A 21,348-nucleotide genomic window follows, 5' to 3' on the forward strand; every position below is an offset into this window, starting at 1 on the left:
TTTGTTATCGCCTGTTCGAGTGTATGTGTATGCATATCATCGTAATTCCATGTTATTTTGTTTACCTGGAAAAAACCGAGCTATAAATGCTTGTATCTTTACAGCTCAGGAGTTGTTTAATAGTGATACGAGGAGCATTTTTATATGGTACATAATGTCTTTTGAGCAACAGCTGACCTTGCGTAGCAAGCTTGATGAAGTACAGACAGAGAAGCAGAAAAATGTTCTATATGTATTTATAACCAGCGTGATGAGAGAGGATATGTATAGATCTATGGCATAGTGATTTGGCAGAGGATGAAAATGAGGCCTGTTTGTTGAGGAATATAGCTTACCTGCAAGTTATAGAGGAGCGGAGGTAGAATTACGAAGAGGGGTGGAGGTGGTGCATATGAGAGGTGGAACAAAACAAAAGACTTTTATCAGACCTGACAACCTTTATTACAAGCTTTTTCCCCATAGTAACTTCTCATTTTACGTTTCATCTCACGCTTTCCTCACACCTCTGTGGTTGGAGGTTCAATTCCCGACTCCGCCCTGTGTGCATGGAATTTGCATGTTCTCCTTTTGCTTTGAGGTTTCCTCCGGGTACTCCGGTTTCCTCCCCCAGTTCAAACACAACGATGCGCTGATTGGCATCTCTGAATTGTCTGTAGTGTGTGAATGGGTGTGTGTGCTATTGTGCCCTGCAGTGGGTTGGCACCCTGTCCAGGGTGTCTCTCGCCTTGTGCGCCGAGTCCCCTGGGATAGGCTTCAGGCTTCCCATGACCCTGTATAGGATAAGTGGTACAGAAAATGAATGGATGGAACATCCATGGAGCCAGTCGACATTTGCACAGTAGTTTTAACTTGCTCATATTAAATGACACTCTTTGGAACCCCCGCCCCCTTCTCTCATATCACCTTCTCAATGTTTTAGCCTATGTTTGTAGTGCATGAATAATGCACTGCTGTGAAACCCTCGCTTTCTGTCAGTGAGATACGAGTTCACTGTAACCTTCAGCCAAAAAATGACTAAAAAATGGCTCTTTTTTATCACCGGTCAGCTCTCAGACATGTCCAAACAGTTTGAGCAACAACAATAATAATAATAATAATAATAATAATAATAATAATAATAATAATAATGCAAGACTTGATATTCTTCTTCTTCAGGGTTGTCGGGTCTGGTGTATTATAAAACTGTTTTTCCATGTGGGTTTATTTTAGTTTGAATACGTCTGCCATAGACTGCTGTAAAAAAAAAAAAAAAAAAAAAAAAAAAGGGCAGGGAGAATAATCATCGAGCAGTGGAGAGAAGGAGAGAGTGAGATGGAGACCAGAGGTAAATAAAAAAGGAAGAGCGTGATGGAGCACACTAATAGAGCAAGGGCTGAGTGTCATGGGATTTTCCTAGCCATTCACAACCAACTGCTGTTGTTTAAAAAACATCCTTACTGTGTCTCCCCTGACCACCAAGGCTACTTAGCAGCTGGTCTCTTAAGAGCAGGGCAGCAGAGGTTGGAGGCTCTGTTCCCTCCATATGACAGGCTGGAAACGAGATTCCTGATCCTGTTGGACAGGGGGATGAGTCTGTTAGTGGATAAATAACAGGTGGAGCCTTGGCCAGGACATGGGTTCTGATACAGGAGGACACTGTAGTTTATGTGTAGCTCATGAAGCATGGTCCATTCATGGATGACCTTACAGCCATGGTGTGGTGGAGTCTAATAAGATCAGATAAGATAATACTTTATTAATCCCCAGATGGAGAAATTGGGGGTGGCTAATAGTGTGGCTGGATCACATGTCCAGGGATTGTCTCGTCGTCCTAGCATAAGTACTAATATGACAGTACTTGGGGAAGTTCTCTAAAAGTCATTAGGGGTTGACATATTTCTCACGAGGGTACCATTTTTATTCAGCCTTTGTTTCTGTGAGAATAGAGTTTGGCCAGGTTAAACTGGCTAAACTTTTGATGGGATTTTTATCAGACTACATAGCTCAGTGGTCACCAAACCCTATTCCTGGAGAGCTACCTTCCTGAAAACTTTAGCTTGAGCCATATTCGTGCCGACCTGACCGTCTAATCGTTGCCTTAAGAACTGCTTGATCAGCTAGAGCATGTGTGTTAGATTTTGGTTGGAGATGAAACCTGCAGGAAGGTAGATCTCAGTTAAAAAGGTTGGTGAACACTGAAAGGTGAGCACTATTTTTTTTAAAAATTTCACTCCTGCCTAGTCTCAAAGACATTCTGATCTTTTGATCAACCCCTCCCACTCCCACTGTTATTTCTGTTCCTTCCTGCCCTGTTGTTTTCTATTCTATTTCCCAAACTATGAGCAAATTGAATCCACTATGACCATGACCAGGATACTGTCTAGTAGAAAAGCAAAACATGAATCAACAACTCGTGGCACACTATGAAGACATATGATGTAGTACAGTAGTATGAGATAGAGGGCACAACCCTAGCGTTTAGCCAAAGTGGCAGTGACGGTTACTGATTGGAAGGATACGAGTTCAAATCCCAGCATTGCCGAGCCCTTGAGCAAGACACTTACCCTCAGCTGCTCCGTTTGATACTTACTCAATCAGCTCGTGACAATTTGACCAATCAGTGGTATAATATTGCAAGCTTGGAGAAGCGTGCTTCAGGTACCCGAAACAGAACAGTATCAAATTCACCACAAGTTCCAGTCTGGGTCACTGGGAAATGGAAATGATGTCATGGATTTATTACGATAACATGCCATACTACACTGTCTGGTGAAAAGGGCAATCTGTGGAAAAGCTCTGATGCTCAGAGTGGCTCCGTTTATTAACGTCTAATAAACAGGTTGATGCAAGCGTTGGGCAAGATTTATGCATGAGTGCCTCTCTCAATTAGCACTAAATCAGCAGCTGTTGAATCGCTAATTGAATCCTCCAGGTTGTAACTGTCATTGGCCCACGCTTATTGCCTCCCGGTCGCAATCACATTTTATTTTGCTGATTAATTGAGCTCGAGGACACCATAGCTCAGGATCCAGTGTCTTGCCACTCAGTGGTTTGAGAAAGTCAAGCAGCTGAGGTGATTAATGAAAAGGGGCAGAGACCTTATAAGACGCCTTTCCATATGACCAGACTGGAAACAGTGTTCTTGTCAGTGTGGAAGAGGCGGTGAAGCGGAAAGAAGCGAATTGACGGCACTCGGCCTAAGCAGAGTGTATAAAGCAGTCCGGCTGCCAAGTCTGAACCGAGATGGATCTTCTCACTGATCTTCTCTCCACTGACATCCCTCTTCTCTTCCACAGATAAAGCCTGCACAAACTGCTCGTTCGGTGCTATCTGTGACGAGCAGACCCGCCGCTGCGTCTGTCCAAAGGAGTGTGTGGTCTCCAACCAGCCCGTGTGTGGCAGCGACGGCACCACTTACATGAACGAGTGCGAGCTGCACGTACGCGCCTGTACCGAGCAGCTAGACCTGCATGTGGTGGTGCAGGGAGAATGCAGTGAGTACATACAGCAAACCCGCTCCGCCGCCCTTCATCTCTCATCACACACTCACTTATCAAAACAAAACGGACCTTCATAACCATGCAGAATGCATGATTATCAAGACACAGTATATACCACTAATGGCTCTATATTTATGCAGGTGCAAGTGTAAAAGTAGAGGTATAAGTTGGACTCATTCTTGCCTAGTTCTAATGTCATCAGGAGTGATCACACCTCCGTTGATTGAAACCACGTTCAAAATCTGCCAGCACAACGCTGTTCTGTTTTGTCCCGAGAGGACCTGCCTTTCAGGACTCCCTACTTCAATATAAATCGAACATTTCTCCCATCCTAATTAAATACAAATGAATTATCATATGTGTAACAAATATGAACAACTCAGTGGTGGCTACTAAATGTGAATCAGATGCTGGAAGTGTCATTATACATGGAACAACATTTAAAAAAAAAAAAGATAACCCAATCAATACAATTTCTAACGAAACTAATTAAATTCCAGGCTCTGAAATTACTTGCTGTCAGAGATTCGAAAGGACACGTAAATAAATCGTCATTACTGTCACACACATTTTCCCTCTCAGTGTGTGGCATCCAGCTTGCTCGTGCTCTTGTTTATATTTTGACACATGCCTTTGCTTTGGTTTTAGTCCTGTCTCCGCGCCTATCATATTACTGGCTAATTACTCTAATGTGTTCAGCTGTTCAGTGTTTCACTTGAATTATTTGATATATTCTTACGCTTCTGTTCTTTTCTTTCCCCGGAACGTCTCATCGATTATAATCATGCGTTTCTGAACATTTTTTTCTATTCGTGATTTCTGTTTTTCCGTATCGTTCCCATTGTTTATTGTTTTTTGTTTATTGTTTACGGATGCTCGTTTTTTTTGGAGCTACATGTGTATTGACCTCCAATACAATCAGCCACCTCTTTTTTGTTTTTTTCTTTCTTTCTTTCTCTTTCTAAACTATCTGCAAAGGAAATCTTGTGGTACAGTTGATTTGATTGCCTATCGCCTAACCACACCTCCTGATAATGTATTAACCGCAACAATAAAGAGAAGTCTGCCACCCAAACACACTCCAACACCCTGATTTTAAGCCACGTTTTGTGTTACACTTGCATCATAATCAAGAAAATAGAGCCCTGCTATTCATACCATCGGATCGTTCATTTGTGAATGCACATTGTGGTTACATGCCGAATGTAAACATGTGGACGTCTGCGGTGGAATGAGTCCTAGTGGGTGAATGTGAATGAGTGTTTGTTTATATCTTGTGTTTGTATGGTTCTGTGTGTATGTGTGTGTGTTAACAGAGACCTGTGGCAGCACTGTGTGTAGTTGGGGTGCCCGCTGTGTCCAGAATAAGTGTGAGTGCCCTCAGTGTGCGGGTCAGCCCACTGCAGAGGTATGCGGCACTGACAGCATTACCTACACCAACGAGTGTGAACTGCGCTCGGCATCCTGTAAGCAGAAGAAGGACATAGAAGTGGCGAGGTCTGGCAGCTGTGACGAAGGTACGCTGCCTATTTCTACTCGCATCACTGTGTCCCTGTGTGTCAATGTTTGCTGGAGTGCATCAGTGCTCCAGCGGGAATTGGGGCAGTAGTCTTGAGTGAAACTAATATGTGGAGAAAGAGGCCAGACAGGAGCAGGCAAAAGCTGAGGCGAAAATCCCTATTATTGTTGACTCTTTTCACAGCTGGCGTGGCGTGTTACCCGAGGCATGTCTGGATGAGCTCCTCCTTAACTCCAAGCTTGTTGCAGTCATTTAGGCGTCACCTCATCAGCACAGATTGACCTTTCATATGTGAAGCGTTGACTTTCTCTATCCGTCTCCCTTTCTGTCATCCTTAACAACCCACAGACAGGCAACCATCGCCGTGTTTTCTCCTCTCTTCTTTCCTGCTGTCTCGTCACTCTATTGTGATGTCTCCCTGAAGGCTGTGGAGACATTGCTTTCGGTGAAGTCAGGCCTGTATAATAGGCTTTTCTCAGAGGCCGTGGTTTAGATGCTTTCAGCTTTCTGCTTTCGCTCTTGTCATATGACCGAGCTACAGCTAAGAAACTGTTCTGGCTCCAGGCTGTTCGCCTTTGTGTAGGAACAATAGTGATGGGCTACTGGGATGAGACGAGGAAGAAAGGAGTTACTTTATCTAGGAGCGCCATATTTAGTGTTGACCTATAGCTTTCTCAAATTCTCCAGTGTTTGGGGGATTGGGACGCCATTAGTGTTCCAGTGATGTTGTTTTTACAGATATGTATGTCAAGTTAAAAGATATAGACACATCCATATACGTACGTGTTTCAATGAAATAACATTTTCATCAAATCTAAAGATGAGCTCACAAGTTTACATACGTCTTGCAGAATCTGCAAAATGTTAACATATATAATTTTTTTTTAATCAGTGGGATCATAGACATTGCATTTAGCTTTTTATTTAGTTCTTCCCTGAATAATCTATTTCACAGAAGAGATGTTTACATACTGTATAATCCACTAGACACAATAATAACTGAATTTACACAAATGAACCAGTTCAAAAGTTTACATACGCTCGATTCTTAATACTGTGTGTCGTTACCTGGATGATCAAAAAGTATTATTTTGTTTAAAGATCCTACTTTTTTCATTTAGTACTGCCCTTTAGAAGCTACAAAAGATATTTACATGTTTCCCAGAAGACATAATTTACACCGATCATCCTGTTGAAACGTTTACACCCCCCTGGCTCTTAATGGATCGTGTTGCCTTCTTGAGCATCCTTGAACGTTTGCACTTTTTGTAATAGTTGTGTACGAGTCCCTCAGTTGTCCTCAGTGTGAAAAGGTGGATCTCGCAATCATACAGTCACTGTTGGAAAGGGGTCAAATATGCAGAAAATGCTGTAAAAGCAAAGAATGTGCAGGACCTGGAGGATTTTTCTGAAGAACAGTGGGCAGTTTAACTGCTCAGGACAAAGAAGGGACTCATGGATCATCCAGGTAACAACACACAGTATTAAGAATCGAGCGTATAAAAACTTTTGAACTGGTTCATTTGTGTAAATTCAGTTATTATTGTGTCTTGTGGACTATATATAAACATCTGTTATGTGAAATAGTGTATTCACGGTAGTGATAAATAAAAAAAACAAAATGCAATTTTGCATGTGGAAATATTTTGAAAATTCCACAAGTCACATGATCAAGTTGCATCAACTGAATTTCCTGAAGATCCTGTGAAGAAGAAAATATTCTTCTCTCAGGGTTTTTTTCCCCTCTCTTTTCAATTATATTATGATCGTGACTGATGTACAACTATGTTACACCAATTATTTTAAATTGAAAGTAAACTATTCATTTTCTTGAGCAATCTTAATGCCCCTCGTGCTATAAAAATGGCTGCTAGCGAACCACATTTTGTGTGATAAGAAATAATTTTTTTTTTGTTGAAGAGTTACAAAGGATAAATCACACCGCAATCGTGGAATCACACTTTTATTTGATGGCCCTTCTGAAGCCGAGGTAATGGATTCTTCCTGGGTGTCAACGGTTGAAAATATTTTCTTATTACCGCAAAAGGCGTCAGAAGCGCAGAGGTGATCTCTCCCCACCCCCCACCCCCCATTTATTTATGTTCATTAGTTATAGAAAAGAAATGGGAGTGCGCTCTCACTCTTTTACTTTGTGGTAATGAAAAATGACAGTGTTCCCGGCATTTGGCCGCGGTGGGAAATTTATCACCTGTTTAATTTCACACTCCGCTAAGCTTAAGCTTAGCCTCTTTGTAGACACTGACAAAGTGGCGGGTGAGAGCAGTGCATCACCTCCGAGCTCCCTCCCCTTTTTAATAGAATACACATTTGCTAAATAGGATTATGCGTTGCAAATATAGAGGCGATACACCTGAATATGGTGAAGCATCAGTAAGAAAGCCACAGGGCTAGAGCTAGAGATAAGGTTGTGTAGGAGAGGGGGAGATTTCGAGAAGAGAGGGCTGGCACGTGATCATTCATCCTACAGAAGTATCTTGTCTTCAGACACCGCGCCGTTGCCATGCTGGATGGTACACTATTGCCGATCAGTCTTTATGTCGGTTGAGTTTTATTTGCTCTAACATCCTGTCCAACCCCTTATTGCACCGCGGGTGACAAACGACCAACAAACAATAGGTAAACAACCTCCTGACGCATAAGTTGTGACGGCCAGGCTGTGCGTTAGCTACATGTGATGGATTTGTATCCCGACTTCCTCATAGACCGAACCTGCATGCATGCATTTGCAAGGTTCTACCGTGGAGGATTTCTTACCACTACCAAGCTGACACGTAAATCTGAAGGTCACTACACCACTACCATCCTCAGCTTCTTTATTGCTGCCTGGCTGTTTATTTGTTAACCTGGTCCTCTTAATGAAAATCCCCTGGCTAAATGGACCCTCGTTAGGACATGATGGAGTGAACGGGGAAGAGGAAAGCCTTTTGAGAATAGCTGAGTCAGACGATTCTGGATTCGCTAATAGAAAGATTTGTCTGCATCCACGTCAAAGTAGAAAAACTAATCAGTGCCCTGCTTACCGCTACCCTTGCAGACCTTTTATTGATGCATTTTAAGGTTTTATTTTTATTTATTTATTTATTTTAAAACTTTTTTGCCCTAATGCATGAGCAGAATACGCCTGCACAAGCACCCGTCCTCTGAGCCTGCTTCAACACTTGGGGTTATCTTATTTTTTTTACTCGGCCGCCAGAACACGGTTTACATGCAATGTGGGTGGAATGCTCAAAAGTGCAACTTTTCAGAAACGTGCCAAGTGGCGTAAAGTTTTTTTTTCACATGCAAGTCCAATCAGGTCGCAGATTAGTGGGCATGTAAGAAAAAAAAAAAGGCGGACATAGTCGACATGGTCTGGGTCATGTTGAACGTGGTTCTGGAAAACAGCCAAAACTCTGGTTCCGACCAATAATTTTTCTTCCTATGACATTGACATCTCTTCTTTAAGAAACTATAAATGTATTTTACCAAAACAACTTGTGAAATGTTTTTATTTAGTCTACTTTTCCAACCTTGCCTAGGCTGTCTGCCAAGCAAGGAGCCAGTTTAACAAAAGCGGTCAGTCTAAAACATTGCTACCGTATTGAAGACACAGTAACCACCTCGTTTTTAACATATTGTTGGATAGCTCCTTGTCATAGGGAAGCAGACATGATCCTAATCAACTCGGTTTGTAATCGGATACTGGCTGTCAAAATGCCCGTGATGCTCTGCGCCGTCGCGTCATCATCAAATCAGAGAAGAGCACTTACACACACGCGGTACAGATGACAGCAGAGAAAGGTTTAGAACATCTAAATGACCTAATAAAAAGATCAGTGATTATTTCCGCATCAGTGTTAGCGTGAGCTGTGATCAGTCGAGTGAAGAGAAGAGGATGAGGTTTGTGTTTAAATGCCGTGAGTGAGAGACACAAACTGATGAACAAATTGAGAACTCGTTTCACGTTGTAAACGTACAGTACGTTCGAATTTGGCAGTAAAGTTGTGGATTAGATTATTAATACAGAGGAAGTCCGGACGTGTTTTTGAGTAGAGTTTGAATGAAATGTACATTTCTGGATAAGATACAGTCAAAAAGGAATGATTTCAGATTAGAAAAAAGCATGTCGTTTTCAGAATCATATTAGTAGAATTACTGTGGATGGTACCACTTAAAAACCATGAAGATAGCTTTAGGACTGCAATTGCTGTGATAGCTTTAGGGCTGCAATTGCCACAAACCGTTTTTGCACCCAAGTCTCCGTCAGTGAAGTGTGGATAAGTCCAGCAAAACCCCTTCACACGATCCAATTTTGTCATTTTCAATTAAATTTCAATCAAAATAGCGTTTTTAACAGTGGACATTGTCACAAAGCAGCTCTACAGAAATATATAAATGAAGGATATACATTTTAAATGTATGAATTTATCCCTAATGAGCAAGTCAGAGGCGACGGTGGTGAGGAACAACTCCCAGAGACGATATGAGGAAGAATATACGGAATGCTAGGTGTCCTACTCACCGTAGTTATAATGTATGTTGCTACATACATTCATCTACATCTAATTGGTGTGTTTAATAAATCTGGATAGATGAGATAGCTAATTGGTTAGTACAATCATAACACAAATTGGCATCATTACGTGCTGTGTCTCAATCAGTTCCGCAGCTCTCTAGGTCATGAATCACGTACGTATATCGTGTACATCAGTTCGGGCACTGGTAAAGACCCTGGCTCACTACACATTAGGACACCGATAACCCAATTTCCGGCGACATGACTACGTACTCGCGTTGTAAAACGTCACCAAACATAAATATATTTAAGTTTTATATGTTATATAAATGTGTTAGTTTACTCGTACATCTTTTTGTCATGGTACGTCAAGCAGGATGGTAGGCTGGCTAGTGGATTATGCAGAAAAACCGTATATAGAACGTCAAATAAAGTTAAAAATGGCTAACATAAGTAATCATTTGAGAATTACAGTAACGATAACAAGCTGCTTACGTTTGTAGACGGAAGTTGGCTGAGAGTTCGTCCCTCATTTTTTTTTTTCGAGTCGAAAGGCTTCAGAAATCGGCGTCATTTTGAGTAAGGGAACATAGTGAGCGTCGATGCTCCCTGGTTTTTGCAGTGCATTGTGGGATTTTTTTACGGATCGAACGTTCCAGTACACTGGAAAGATTTTGCGATCGAGACATATCTTAAAATGGCCGACTCCCCGATCAGTGCCCCGCCTACTGAAGACTCCCCGATCAGTGCCCCGCCTACTGAAGACTCCCCGATCAGTGCCCCGCCTACTGAACTAGGGAACTGGTGGAGACGCACCTGTGGTTATAGAGTTTGTACCTGTTTTTGTTTTTTGCAGTATCTGTATGAAAAATAAAGCAACATTACATGACTTGGGCTTTAAGATGCCGCTAAAGAGTGTACATCTGTACAGAAATTGTATGTTTGTGTAGTGGTTAGTGTTCTAAGCTAGGAAGCCTAAACAAATGTCCTGTATCAGTGTGCGATTAGAACCCGTGTCGGCTCCTGCAGTCCGGCCCTGCTGTACAGCACATGCACTCTCTAATCAGAGCCAAAGTCTTCACAGCATGAACTGCTGTCAGTGTGTTGGGACAATTAAAATCGTTGCTGATTTATTTGTTTATTTATTTTTGGCAACAAAACATTTCATAATGCTTCGATTTATCAGTGCGTTTCCACATTTTTGCTTGTTTGTCTTTATCTAACACAATTCTTCTTAAATCTACAAAACTGCCTAATTGGATTAGGCACATGCTAATAGAGATCACGGTCTGTAGCTGAAGCGTGATGCATGTGAAGAGAGACTTATTTGCTTGGTGTATTTGGGTGAGCAGATTGCTAGGGCTGAGTGCTTTCATTGTTTTTACATCTGGGATAATAAACTCTGTGCTTTTCCATCCTGACTGGGTTTTTTTTTTGTTTGTTTCTGAATTCACCCTGATCTGTTCTGTAATCTATTTAAAATGCTTTACTGTATGTGAAGTGGCAGTTCCACCAGCACTGTATTGATCCCCTTCACTCTGAGTGAGCTCGCCTCTTCTAACACACAAATGAGTGTTATGGACCAACCATAGCTTCCTACAACCTTTTAAACACTGTATCTACTGTAAGAGCCTCGCTCGAGTTCGGTGTTAACTGAATCGCAGGGTTGTAGCGCATTTTTTTTTAACCTGAAATAGCTGAGATGTTTAGGATCTCAGAAAGATGCACCCCCTCTTACAACAGCTATCCACTGGCCGTAACATTAATGTGTGATGATAGAGTCGAGGGTGTAATATCTCCTCTGAGCTTACGTGGTTGGCTAACGAGCAGTCGTTTTCATTAAACACAACTGAAAAATGTTCTTTTACGAGACGCCTCAAGTCAGGCTCGGTTGGAGGGCACTCTTGGGACATCTTACTTTTCCTTCTGGTAATCTTCCATTTTGATGGAGAGCATGTACAATATGTAGATTTGCCCTTCAAGTTTTCAAGCTCTCTGAGCCCGAGCTGATGCTAATTACAACTAATACGATCCTTTCATCGGGATATTAAGCCCGTGAATCAGACCTTCCCATTGATTTCCTGTGGAGACAAAGAGAGTGCTCATATTTTCTAATTAGTCTCTGTATTTGAAGGGGGAAGTCTGCTTCGGATGGGAATTTTTCATACAGAGAAAGTCAGAGAGCATTTTGTAGATCCGTTTTGGAGGAATTTGACAACTCTTGGGGGTCACAACAATGTCACTACCAGTAAAGCTAAAGCTTTTATAAATTTATAAATATAAGCACGTTTATATTTATAACATACAGTATGTTTCATTTCATTTCACGTAACACGGTTGAAAACCAAGCGAAATATTTCGGTGGCCGAGTACTTGAAAAGAATTCCCTAGCAGGGCCGATAAACTATAGCTGTGGGTCAGCGACTCTGGTTTTCTCCACATTAAGGTCTGTTACAGTTTATAGGCCCAGAAAGGGGAGAGTTTTCATAGATTTACATTTTATTTACCCTCTCTGGTGACAACATGGATTGTTTTACAAAAAAACAAAAAAAAAAACAAAACTTGACAATGACAACAGAATATGTAAAGAAGAAGCCATTATTTGTCACATTCATTACAGCGAAATTCTTTTCTTGGTATATCCCAACTTGTTAGAAAGTTGGTCAGCCATAATACAGTGCCCCTGGCGTGGAGACAGTTAAGGGCCTTGGTCTGAGGCTCAACCATGTCAATGCTGAAGCTTGAACCACCAATCTTCTTCTCAGTAACCCAGAGCTTTAACCCTTGAGCCACCACTGCACTGGTTTGAACATGGGCCACTAGAACACCAGGGGAAAAATTTGCATATCCCAGCTTGTTAGGAAGCTTGGCGGTGTTTGGGCTTCAACCCAAACCTTCTGAGCAGTGACCCCGAGCCTAAACTTTGGAGCCACCACTGCACTAATGGACCCAAAATTTGTTTATTCCCTTTGTGTCAAATGAACAACAGATTTCTCCTTCAGGATCGATGGCGTTATTCAAAAGTGGTAACATGAATCACTTCAGATTTTTATTTATATCCGTGAACTAACTGTTAGGTCATTGTTGTCATGCTAGTTGCTTATCCGGACTATAGGTTACGTTTGAAAATACACGCTATGATGGTAGTCTTTAGACGCAAAATACAAATCAGACATCATATTTATCTCTCAGTCACTGTTTCATTTCCAGAAACAGCAAGTTTTGAATAAGTGTCATTATGAATTGTCAGTCATGCCAACATAGCCATTCAATTTCAGATCACACAGGAGGGCATTTGCTGTACCAAGTAATTTCGCGGCTGCCCTGGGCTGTTGTGCTTCTTCACCGGATGCTTTAGTCTCTCCTTTCCTTGTGGCTCTTTCCTCTCTCTTATTCATCTGTGGCAGCTTTATTTGTATATACCAGTTTGAATTGGTACAGCTCTGGGACATTCGAAATGTAATGGACGTCCTCTTGCACTTCTATTTTTCCCAATAAAGAGGCCAAATGTAAATCAATTTAAACTATAAATGACTTATTGTGCGTGTGGACTGGATCTAGCTGCGGGCTATAGCAATAACACAAGAGCCGGTCATAGTTTGGGGGCGGGGCTCGAGCACAAACACGACTCACAGTGACAGTTATATACATATAAAGTAACTAGGGTATTGTAAAGTGCCATTTAGCTATTGTTACACTTAAAAATTATAATTTGATATCATTTTAAATATTGAACCTAAGAAAACATGCATTTTAATGTTAAGCAACAATCTTTTTTTTTTTTTCTTTTTTTTAACGTTTTTTTCCGGACAATGGCTGCATTTTACCACAGGGTTGAAAGCAGCAGGTTTTAGTTTTTAATCATAGAAGTACCAAATGCACAAAATGTGATTAACTAGCATCTATGGGCATTAAGGACTTTTTAATGATTTACTAATTTTTTTTTTAATTAATAATTGACTTTCAAGCTTTAATAGAACTTTCAGTGATCTTGTCATTGAAAATAAAGAAAAATGTGTGCTGTGTACATACAGTAATGACAATGAGAGTTCTTCCTTTTCTTCTTCCTGTGATCTTCAAGAAATTCAGATGATGCGACTTCCTGTTAAACATGCGACTGTGACTGTGTTGAATTTGGTCAGGTATCAGGGTTGAGTGAATGTTTAAATAAAAATATCCTTTTTTTCCAATAACCTGTAGTTGATGCCTTGTAGAAAAGGATGTTTCAAGCATGAAGATGTTAAAGTGCACCTATTATGATTTTTCAAATGTTATAGAGCTGTTTGTGAATGTAAAATCTGCAAAGTTTCACAAATCTAAGCGCACGACAAACGGAGTTATTGACTCCCAAAACAAGGAACCGATTCTGAACAGCTGAAACGAGTCGTTAGTGATTCCAGACTTTACTTCCTGTACTAACCTACATAGGATTGTAACAAAAAGCCCCGCCTCTGGTCTTCATAGGCTGCTCGCTGACAGCGGTAGACCAATCACAACAGACTGGGACATCTGACCAATCAGAGCAGAGTATGCTCTCTGAAAGGAGGATTTTAGAATGAATCCTTTAGAACGGATCAGTTTATGAGTCGTTTGTGACACTGGGGGCAAAAATGTAATTCTGCAGTTTAAATTATGAGCACATGAAAGGGTTTTTTGACCTTGGATGCATGTAAATCTACTGTATGAGACCTTTAAAAAGTATTTTTTTTAATAGTTATAGTTCGTGGTAAAGTGTAAGAATTTCCTGTGCGGTAACGTTTACATGCTTTAAACACTTCAGACCTATCAGTGTGAACAATTTTGACTTGCTGTCTCTAGGATAGTGCAAAACAATATGAGAGGGCGGGAAAGAAGCTTTAATTGTAATGTCATAAAAGTATTAAGATTGCTCAGTATTGTTGTTGTTCATTTATTTTGTCGGTTTCATGGTTGGTCATTATCTCATGTCTTCAGCATTGCCTTGAGTTCAATCTCCACTAACATGAAGAAAATTTCGACGTATGCTCTTTGGCATGCGATGACTGTAGAAATACTTCATCAGCCAAACGCCTGTTAATTCTTTGCAGCAAATAGATTAAAAAAAAGTAACTTGAAAGCATCAAAGAATTTTTTTTTCTTTATTAGTAGGCAATGTGCCGCATTAAGATATGCAAATGTGAGTCTGTGTTTGTTGGGTCCCCTGTGTCTATGCGTGTCTTCGTGCTTTTATGTCTTTTCTTTTTCTTTTTTTTGTCACTTCCTAGTTGATCCGCGCTATTGTTGTGGAGTGTTTGTTTCTGTAAAATGTGTTAATGCTGTATGATGGAAGTATGATGGAAGTGTGTATCCATGTTTCTGCAGATTGCGGGTCTGGAGGCTCAGGATCCGGGGTGGAGGCCTGCGAACAGGAGCGCTGTCGGAGATTTGGTGGCTCGTGGGACGAGGACAGGGAGGATGACGGCTGTGTGTGCGACTTCACTTGCCAGAACGTGCCTCACATCGAGGTGTGGTGTTTTTCAATTTTGTGAGTGGGGGCTGTTGGGGGGCGGACACCGATCAGATTATCATGTTGCATCATTCTGTTTTTATTCTTTGCAGGTCTGTGGGACAGATGGGAAAAACTACAGCAATGAGTGTGAGCTAAAGAAGACTAGGTGTGAGAAGCGGGTCGATCTGCTGCTTCAGAATCAAGGCCCATGTACAGGTAAGTAACCTGCATTTTTCTTCTCTTTTCCCTCTTTTTTAATTTCTCCGGAGATTAGTACGACAGCTACTCTGTAACTGGCGGTGAAATGGCAGGCTGTTACCGCACCACTAAAGCTGAATGCAAGCACTGTGTCTCTTTGAGCTTCAAGAGGCTTGTGTAGTCCAGAGCTGAACAGAGAGAGAGAGAGAGAGAGTAGTGTGTGATCAGAGCAGAATGATTCCCTCAGGCCTTCAGTAAAGCTTCATTCTACACACACCACACATGCACATACATTCTCGCGCTTGCGCACTATATTCCTCTCCATTTCTGTCTCTTTTTTCATTCCCTTCCTCCGTACTGTCTCTGTCCTTACTCTTGTTCCCCCTCCCTCTTCTTATCTTTGCTCCCCTTGCTCCAAAGCCGCTCAGGCCTTCCAGCCAGGCTCAGTCATGCTTCTGTGGCAGCCATGAAAAATCAATCCTTTTTGGAGAACTTTCCACCGGTGCAAAGGGCTTTCAGCTGCCTCTTTCTCCTCCTCCTCCTCCTTTTCCTCATCCTCCTCTTCTTCCTCCTCTTCCTCCCACTGGCCAAGCTCAGATCAATGGAAATCTCATTGGGCTTCTGCAGTTGATATGCACCAAGTCACTTGACTTTGCCCACACGCTGACCGCAAGAGCTCTGAGAGCGCAAGAAGCCCTCGAGAGAACCTGGCCAATTTCGCTAATTGGAAATTAGCTCTCAGTGACCCCAAGACAGCTCTAGTCAAATCGCCCTTGTGGTGCTGCTAGGACATGATGCCTCTTCTGATTTAAAAATTCACTCCACTTCTCAGATTGCTCAGCTTTGATGTGTCTTGGCACTATGGGGTGATGAGTTTCTGATATACAGTAATTAACGTAAAGAATAAAGTCTGCACGCATTTAGCGCCCTTCATTCATATACTTTAACAGGACTAATGACACGATGAGTTACTGATACATATTCAAAAACAAGGGCTCTTATTAATTTTCCACCAATTCAAAGTCACTAAAAGTGATTGCTTGGATTAACATCGCTCTTTTTTGCTCGATTTGGTTACAAAGAGCCAAATTGTTGATAAAAAACTGACGAAAATTGTACTACCATACAATTTAAATGTTGTCTTTTCAAGCTATTGTTGATTGAAAACCTGAAACAAAAGTATGGATATTTTCAGTACGCTAGCAAGTTTGAATTCGGCGTCTCATATATTTAGAAAAAATCGGAAAAAACTTAGATATCTTCATTCGTGCTGCATTTGTTAGTGTACTAGTACAATTTTTGTTAAACATTGCACATTTTTGCTTTTGACATACAAGCAAGACCAACCAACCAGACTATTCTGTCTTTATGTATATAAAGTGACACATTACACATAACCAATCAGCAACAAATATTACTTCTAGTCCCACACCTGGGTACCATTATTAACTACTGGTTCCATACAGCAGAACTTCCATCCATCCATTTTCTGTACCGCTTATCCTATACAGGGTCATGTTCGTGGGGCACAAGGTGTGGGACACCCTGGACTGGGTGCCAACCCATCGCAAGGCACAATCACACACATTCATAATCAATTAGGAACTGCCAATCAGCCTACAATGCATGTCTTTGGATTGGGGGAGGAAATCTGAGAACCCGGAGGAAACCCCTGAAACACGGGGAGAACATGCAAGCTCTGTGCACACAGGGTGGAGGCACGATTCGAACTAAGCCAACATGCCCCCTTCAGCAGAACTTTAGTAGTGGAATGGTGGCCACTATTAAAAGCACAGTACTCTGGTGTCAGTTTTGGTACTTTGCTCAGTAGAAAAAGGCCTTATAGGTTCCACACAATAGCTCCTACCAGATCTTGTTATAGCAAGAAGGATTGCATTGTAGGCTAGATAAATGTAGAAGGACGTGAGGAAAAAATTACGAAAATCGCTCCAAAAAATAACATCAGGAGAAGAAAGTATGAAATTAAAAGGTTCCATGTGATAATAGGGCCACTGCAGCAGGGAAAGGTTTAATGAAGTGTGTCTGAAGCCCATCTCTGGTGCTGGGAAAAGGCACGGCGACTCATCACCATTAGAACACCGTAATTTATATCCCGGTGGCTGTTCAACCGAACGGCAAGCCGCAAACACTCTGAAAAAGAAAGATCTGCTTCTTCACTCTACTGCCCAAACCTATTCGACTCAATGGCCTAGAGAGAAAGGGAGAAAGAGAAAAAAAGAGTGTGATGAAAAAGTAAGTTAGATAAAAAAAAAAAAAAGACCATCTGGTTTCCACTAAACTGTAGTCAGATCTTTCTACTTTAGTGCTTCCCTTTGATTATTTTTTTTATTTTATTTTCAGGCCGGGTATTAGATCTTTTCAGGCCAGTGTTGTTCACACGTACATGGTGTCATCAGCAGGATAGAGGGAGTCATCACACATGCTGGATTTTCACAATGTGGTGGATTTCTCTCTATAACACCTCAAGCCCGTTATTATAGCTTTGCATCTTCTGTGAAAGTTTCAGAAACTTAGCTAAATCTAAAAGTCTTGACATCACTAAACAAAGATGGCAGCCAGAAACTGATCTATATACGGTATCAAGCAGGGGTGTGTGCAGTGCACCAAGCAGCAGGATAGACCATCAGTTTTATATAAATAAATTTATGTGTCAGGATGTTAACTGAAAGAAACGGTCCACATAGATGCATTGACATTTGCTAGTAAGACTGATGCCTTTAGTTTCATGGGAAAATTGCCTCATATAGTATAGATATACAGTCAGGTGAACGAATATCTGGACTTGGGTGAAGTTATTATTGTTTTAGCTGTCTACCACAATATATTGGAGTTGAAATTAAATGAATTCATTGAATACAATTAATGGATCTGAGCTCAAATGTATTTTGAGCATTCGTTTGATGGTATTTCCATCCTAATATGGAGAATTTTTTGTGCCCTTCCCTTATTTCTTTAAGGAACCAAAAGTAATTTGACCTACTAACACAGTATCATCATAAACTGTAGTCAATGACTGCCTGAATTCTGGAACCCATAGATATCACCAGACAGTGGGTTTCTTCTCTGGTGAGCCTCTGCCAGGCCTTCACTTCAGTTCTTGCTTGTTCTTGGGGCATTTTGTCTTTAGTTTTGCCTTCAGCAAGTGCTCAATTGGATTCAGGCCAGGTGACTGACTTGGCCATTGCAGGACATTCCACTTCTTTGCCTTAAAAATAAGAATATGCTACAGGTCATCCATCTGCACTGTGAACTGCTGTCCATTGAGCAGATGTATCCAGCCATCCATTTTCCACATCACTTATTCTACACAGGGTCACCATGAAGCCTGGAGCCTATCCCAGGGAACTTGGGGCACAAGGCAGGGGACACCCTGGATGGGGTGCCAACCCATCACAGGGCACAATCACACCATTTCGAAATGCCAATCAGCCTACAGTACATGTGTTTGGACTGGGGGAGGAAACCAAATTACCCAGAGGTAACCCCTGAAGCACAGAGAGAACATGCAAAAGGCAGAGACAGGATTCAAAACCCCAACCCCGGAGGTGCAAGGCAGACATGCTAACCACTGAGCCACCATGCCCCTCCAGACAGTTGTATGCACAAAGCAAACAGTTGTATGCACTTGGAACTCACATGCTTTATTTACTTTCAACTGGTAGGCAGTGAAAAATAACAATATCTTTGTAAACATCTAAACATTTATGGCTCTGACTGTATACATGTTGCCCTGCAATGTACTGTATTCCATCCTTAAGTTCAATATTCACAGGATAGCCTCTAGATCCATTGTGATCCTCTCCAAGATAAAGTTAACTAAGATGAATGGATACATAGTATATAAGGACACCGTGTTGTTGCAGTGGGTAGTGTTGCTGCCTCCAAGGTCCACAGTTCAATCCTGAGCTCGGGTTACTGTCTGTGTGGACATTTGTGTGTTCACCCCATGTCCACATAGGTTTCCTCCTAATTCACTGGTTTCCTCCCTCTGTCCAAATCCATGATGATGTGTACAGTGACTACTCTAAACTGCCTTTAGGGCTGTATGAGTGTTCAGATGTGTGGCTGTGGTGCCCTGAGATTGTACTGGGTGTAATCAAAGATCCACTGCAACCCTGACCAGGATAAAGTGGTTCCTGAAGAAGGATGAATTAATATATATTAGTATACAGCACTCTGTATATACAGTATTTAGAAACGATTGCACTTAGGCACCGAAAGACCAGGGCCATTTAAGATTAAGATTCCATGTAATGTAATGCTCACTGTGCATATAATCGCCATATAGAGTTATTTGTAACTTTCGTCTAAATAAATAAATAAAAATAATTGCAATAAAAAGACACTTTACCTTCGAGCAAATCAGCATGGAAACATTGTGATGAGCTGAAATCGTGTTTGCATTTAATTTGCATAGCCTAATGTGAATAATTGACTATAAAAAACTGACTCAGCCCGCTGACCCAAAACCATCATGTTCTCATATACATGTTCACCAAGATGGTGAGCATAATGGTGACATTTTAGGCTTTTAGAAATAAAATAAAAAAATGTTGTGGAGTATGTGTGTAGTTGCTCCAGCGTAAATCATAGCTCAGCATTGTTGTATATGTGTGTATGCCGCTATCTCAGTGAGGAATAAATGAACTGAACCGGTCCCCTAGGATGTGTCAAATGTCAGTTACCACGCATTCACGGAGCTGCCTGTTGTTTGTTTCCTTGCCCGATAATGGCATCATTTCTTCCCCCCATGATTTTGAATTGTAGTCGGCAGCTGTAAATAGAATTGTTATCTTGTGACCAGACGCACACTCTCCCACTTCTGCTCCTCCAGCAATTCTTATTGTGTGCCTCTAAATTGCATTTCTCTACTGATTGCTTAGTTTAATTTGTCTTAAAAGAATGCTGTGAATCATTCAACATGTTTCTATTGCCTGTCTCTTCACCACTCCTCTTCATTTTTCCCCCCCTCCCAGCTATTGAAAAACATATGTCTGATATGATCACCGTGACGCACTGCAGCGGGACTGTGTACGGATGTTGTAAAGACAACAAGACTGCTGCGCTGGGTGTCGAAATGGCGGGATGTCCCAGTATGTCTGGCAATATGCTACTTCCTTATATGACCTCTCATTTCTTAGCAGGCTCTTGGAGTGAAGATGTGTTGAATAGAATTGAGTTTATTGAATATTTCTCATGGTGAGACCTCGATAACACTAAGTATAAGATGAAGCCTATTGCTAGACATGTTAATCAACAGTTAATGATTACAGATGGCACATCGCCATATTTTCTTTTCAAATAACGAGTGTCAGCTGATATTGATACCTGTCTAATAGTTTTATTTAAAGACTACAAAGCTTTAAAGTCCCTGTGAGGTGCTTTGAATTCGATGCGTTGATGTAATTTCCACTGAAACGGGAAGTCAGGGCAGGACATATCGAGTGGCTCCTCCCCCTTTTTACATAGCCAATAGCGTTTAGAGAATTCACAGCCAGGGCTAAGCCGTACTTGAGAGTTAGTACCATGGATATTTATAACGTTGGAGGCGGGACACTTCAGATTCTAGAGAGGGTTTGATTGGACAGAAAATCTGATGAGATGATGAAGTGCAGAATGATGTCATCAAAATTGCTGATCCGTATCGGTGGTAGAGAGAGACTGTACATTGTGAATGCATGTATCTTCTAAAAGCGAATTTTGTCATTGTTTTGGAGCGCACTAGCTTATAGATAAGGTTAAGGTGAACATATTCATACTATTCAATTCAATTTGGATTTCATGGGGACTTTAAAATGATGTTTATGTATATATATATATATATATATATATATATATATATATATATATATATATATATATATATATGGAATCACTTCACTTAAAACTATAAGAAAAAAACATTGCTTTTTTTATTCACTTAAACTGTTTTTATTCAGGTGGATAAATATTTTTAAAAATCAATGAAAAAATACAATCATTTCTGTTTGTAAACATTTCTAGTTTTAAAAAAAAACCAAATTCCAATACTTTTCTGTTTGTTACAGGATCGGATTGAATTTGTTCTCTCTTTTTTTTTTTGGTACTTTTTAGAAATCAGCACTGGAAGTTCTGGCATTTATAGCATTGTGAACTTTAGAATAATGTT

The 21,348-nt window shown here is 41.0% G+C and overlaps 1 protein-coding gene across 1 annotated transcript in view; it reads left to right on the plus strand.

Moving 5' to 3' along the window:
- The window catches only part of agrn (agrin), a 271,081-nt gene that overhangs the window by 197,402 nt on the left and 52,331 nt on the right, over positions 1–21,348 (plus strand). Inside the window, exons 10-14 of the mRNA XM_053643680.1 lie at positions 3,276–3,473; positions 4,796–4,996; positions 14,855–14,997; positions 15,092–15,197; positions 20,177–20,293. Of these exons, the coding sequence (XP_053499655.1) occupies positions 3,276–3,473; positions 4,796–4,996; positions 14,855–14,997; positions 15,092–15,197; positions 20,177–20,293 (765 nt within the window). The remainder of the gene's footprint in view (positions 1–3,275; positions 3,474–4,795; positions 4,997–14,854; positions 14,998–15,091; positions 15,198–20,176; positions 20,294–21,348) is intronic.

This window comes from Ictalurus furcatus, chromosome 15 (genome assembly GCF_023375685.1).
Source record: "Ictalurus furcatus strain D&B chromosome 15, Billie_1.0, whole genome shotgun sequence".
Taxonomy (NCBI): domain Eukaryota; kingdom Metazoa; phylum Chordata; class Actinopteri; order Siluriformes; family Ictaluridae; genus Ictalurus; species Ictalurus furcatus.